Source organism: Populus euphratica, unplaced genomic scaffold, assembly GCF_000495115.2.
Source record: "Populus euphratica unplaced genomic scaffold, PopEup_1.0 scaffold91.1, whole genome shotgun sequence".
Classification (NCBI taxonomy): Eukaryota; Viridiplantae; Streptophyta; class Magnoliopsida; order Malpighiales; family Salicaceae; genus Populus; species Populus euphratica.
The window spans coordinates 674,686-679,000 of NW_011499917.1; the positions used below are offsets into that span (position 1 = coordinate 674,686).

Here is a 4,315-nt window from a genome sequence, read left to right on the forward strand (position 1 = left end):
CGGAAACCACTTTCCGGAAAACAAACACAGCTAAAAAGAAAAACACTTTCCTAAAAACCAAGCCAATTTGTTTTTGACTAAAAAATATTTCCGCTGACCAGAAAGTGTTTTTCGTTTACCTGAAAGTGTTTTCCATTGACCGGAAAGTGTTTGTTGACCAGAAAGTGTTTTTCGTTTACTAGAAAGTGTTTTCCATTGACCAGAAAGTGTTTTCCGTTAACTGGAAAGTGTTTTTTGTTGACCGGAAAATGTTTTCCGTTGACCAACTTTCCTAATAACAAACAAACACAGAAAAGTTTGGAAAGTGGTTTCTCGAAAACTGTTTTCCGGGAAACAAAGATGGCCTATATAGTAATTCTCAAGTTCAAATCAGGATATACATCTTTTATAAGAATTTCGAACAATTAAAATTTTATTTACTCTTAGACTCATAAAATATACTTTTCAAAAAGTAGAGTTTCCTCGAATAAAAAAAATAATTTGAGAAGGCATTTGAGAATTTTGTTATAATTGTTTTTTAAAATATTTTTTTAGTTATAAATCTATTAAAATAATATATTTTTTATTTTTTAAAAATTATTTTTAACACTAACACATCAAAACAATCCGAAAACGTAAAAAAATTTATTTTATACAATTATTTTTAAAAATTTGAGGAAACATGGTTTGTACCATATTGTCAAATGAAACATAAAAAGGTGTTCGAGAATATGGTTGTCGCTACTGTTTAAAATGTTTTTTACTCGAAAATATATTAATAATTATTTTTGATATCAGTATTTTAAAATATTTAAAAACATGTAAAAAAATATTAATTTAAAATAAAAAACATTTTTTTAAATACTACTAAAATATAAAAATAAATATGACTAAACATACCATGAAGAATTTGGATAAGCATCATTAAATCTCTGTCTTTATGCTCACATTACGCAAGGCAATGTGTTTTCTTGTGTACATGGATGCACACGAAATTATGTGACTTTGGACATTAGGAAGTCTAAGAGATATTTATTTATGAAGACATTTTTTATAAAAACAGAGAATTAAGGAAGGGATAAGACTCTTATCTCTCTCCTCAATTAGTTGTTAATAGTTATTTTTCTATATTCTCTCGCTTTATTTTGTTCCTCGAGCCTTAATCCTTGTAGAGCTTTAATTAAGTAAGGTTATGATTGTCTTCCAGTGTAGTTTTATTATCTTTAAAATATTTAAAAAAATATTAAAATAATATATATATATATTTAAAATATTATTTTTCATATTAGTAAATTAAAATAATTTGAAAATGCTAAAAAATATTAATTTAATTTTTTTAAATACAAAAACAAATATTATCAAGTAACAAGAAAGAGCAAAGCCAAAGGAAACCTGTACGGGGTAAACAGTGCCAACAAACTCTATAACAAACAGAATCCGAATAGTTTTTTTTTTTTTTCATTTCAAATTTTGAAATAAAATTTATCAAGATACAATTTTTATATATACTGTTTCTTCATCTCTCTCAATTTTCTCTCTTTTTGCATAAACCAAGATATTAACTTCTCTGTTCCACTAAAATCATAATCCTCCCTCCCACTCTTACCTCTGCACACACCATGAAAAACCAACAAGATTTAGGAACCAGCGATCACCAAGGAATCTCTACAAAGAGAAAACACAGTAGTAACAACAACAACAACGGCAATAGCCGAGACTTGGAAGAGTTTAAAATCCCAAATGAGATGCAAGATCTCGATGAAGATGAAAAGGATTTTGATCTTACACTTTCTTTGTCTTTTGGCCGGAGATCTAAAAAGAAAACCACCTTACACGCTACAAAACCACAGTTATCGTTGTCATTGCCACCACCTGTGACATCAACATCATTATCAGTGACTTGCCAACCATTGCCCCAACATCAAGAAATCCCACATATTGAAATCGCTGCAGCCCGGAATACGACACCGAGGTCTCTTGACCCTTTTCGGCTTTCTACTTCACATGCACTGCTCGCTGAAGTTCCTCTGACGGAGCCATTGTTATACACTAATGCTCCGATAAACCAAGAAAAGCCCATGGCTGGTCCATCTCGCGCTCCACGCACACGCCGGAACCCTTCTCTGGGTGCACCTCGCGAAGGGAAAGGGGAAACTGTTCCCGTCTTGTACTCCTGGTCCATGGACCGGCGCGCAATGGTACATAGCCTGGATTATTTGCTGTCAAGAAAAATAGAAACCATTACTGGTTGTGTCCAGTGCAAGAGATGTGAAAAACAATATGAAATAGGGTTTGACTTGGAAGCCAAGTTTGCTGAAATTGGTGCATTTATCGCTAAAAATAAGAGTTTCATGCATGATAGAGCACCAAGTGTTTGGATGAATCCGGCATTGCCCAAGTGCCAATTTTGCGAGCAGGAAAATAGCTCCAAGCCGGTGATTGCCAACAAGAAGAGGAAGATTAATTGGTTGTTTTTGCTTCTGGGGCAAATGTTAGGATGCTGTACTCTTGATCAGTTGAAGTATTTTTGCAAGCACACAAAGAATCATCGAACTGGGGCTAAGGATCGTGTTCTTTTTCTTGCTTATCTTGGATTGTGTAAACAACTTGATCCCAATGGCCCCTTTGATCGCTGAAATTGGAAAGGGGATCACTGATTCTTATCAAATTGAGGTGGTATCTATAAATCAGGACTAGAGCACTATGCATATATAGGTCAACTAGTTTAAGTGGTTCATGGATTTTCTTTTGATTTTTCAGCGTTTAATATTGTCTAGCTAGGAAAGATCATTTGCCATATTGCGAAGCTTCATAATACCATACCATATATGGATCTTGACTTTAAGATTTGTTTACTGTTTGATTGTTGCTCCATATTATGATATGGTATTAACTTCAATCTTTCCTCCTGTTCAATGAATCAATAGTCTTGAAACAAATTGACAAGTCTGATGCTAGTTTTTATGCAGCGATTTTTTCTAATTTAGGAACATATATGGATTCTTGTATCCTCGTAATCTTGGTATAATTTGTTGTGTGGGTGTATCCTTTCAAACTTTTTGCATCTTTCTAAGCAAATTTTATAGAAGTGCAGGTGATTGAGCTTTTTCCTAAGCTAATTGTCGTTTGCTTCCAGTCCTGATCCAATAGCATCGAAGCTACCCCTTTCTCATCATCCTGTACACTAGTTACATCTACAACGTTTAGTTACAGTCTCACCACGCGGTCTGTGAGGGTTTGGCCTCTGGGTACTAAGCCAAGCTTAGGAGGGTGAAACATTGAGTCCTGGTTGATCAACATTCCTTTTTATATGTATGTATAGCTTGCCATGACATGGTACTTCCGAGAAGTATATGCTTATGAAACGAAAATATGCATGCTGCATTAAATTGCAGACTCGATATCATGTTCATTAAAATTCTCAAAATATCTTCTAGTGTCATGGTTTGAAACTTTGAACTCATCAAAATCTTAGTACCTTACAATTTTTACCGAAGGTAAATACAATTAAAGTGGATATGAATGATGAATTCATATATGGCGGAAATAGCTATATATATCGTGGTATCTTCTTATCATTATCTTTTATTTATGTAATTTTGCAGAGATTGATTAAGAAAATCACGAATAGAAACAATAGAGTAATTCATCTTACATCACTAGCTAATGCATTTGCACATATGGTTATATGATATTCCCAAGTTCCAGTAATATGGCAAAATATTGTAATGGACTCTAGATTGTGGGTGCTAGATAACATAGCTTAAAAGTTATCTCTAATATCCTATCAAACAACTCAAACTAATCTACTCTTGTAATATTGGACTAGTGGACTCTCGGGTGCTAAATATCAGAGCTTAAAAGGCATCTAGTATCTTATTGAACAAATAAACTCCCATTAATCTACTCGTATCATGATTGAGAGGGAGTAACCGTATGTAGTTTAATATTTGATAAGCATCATATTTCATCCTGTTCCATTACCAGTCTTGAAAAAAAGAGAGAGAGAATTCTAGACACCACATCCACTTTTACAGTCTTCAGAAAAAGCCCAATCCTAGTCTCATGTAGTTATATGATGCTATACGATTTATCGGTCATAGCAAAGATTCATATGCTTATCATTATACCGACTGTCTATAAACTTCAGCAATCTTGTATAAAGGAAGATGGTATTAAACACAAACAAATCTAAACAAAGTCAATCTAGCCTCAAATCATGGTGTATATTATATTATAATCTTGTAATTTGTAACAGCTTTATAGCATTGATTTAGCCTAAAAAAACATATCCTAAATTTAGTTTAAACAAATGAATCTTACCGAAATATTATAT

The 4,315-nt window shown here is 33.0% G+C and overlaps 2 protein-coding genes across 3 annotated transcripts in view; one reads left to right on the forward strand and one right to left on the reverse strand.

Annotated features, from left to right (window-relative positions):
• The window catches only part of LEW1 (Undecaprenyl pyrophosphate synthetase family protein), a 19,128-nt gene that overhangs the window by 11,842 nt on the left and 2,971 nt on the right, over positions 1-4,315 (reverse strand). The gene's annotated exons all lie outside the window — the stretch shown is intronic.
• Positions 1,599-2,672, forward strand: LOC105134732 (uncharacterized). The gene has a single exon (XM_011039248.1). The coding sequence runs from the start codon at positions 1,599-1,601 to the stop codon at positions 2,613-2,615; it is 1,017 nt and encodes a 338-aa protein (XP_011037550.1). The 3' UTR covers positions 2,616-2,672.

What these genes read in the sequence shown, in the direction of transcription:
- LOC105134732 (XM_011039248.1), top strand. Translation starts at nt 1,599, where the DNA reads ATGAAAAACCAACAAGATTTAGGAACCAGCGATCACCAAGGAATCTCT.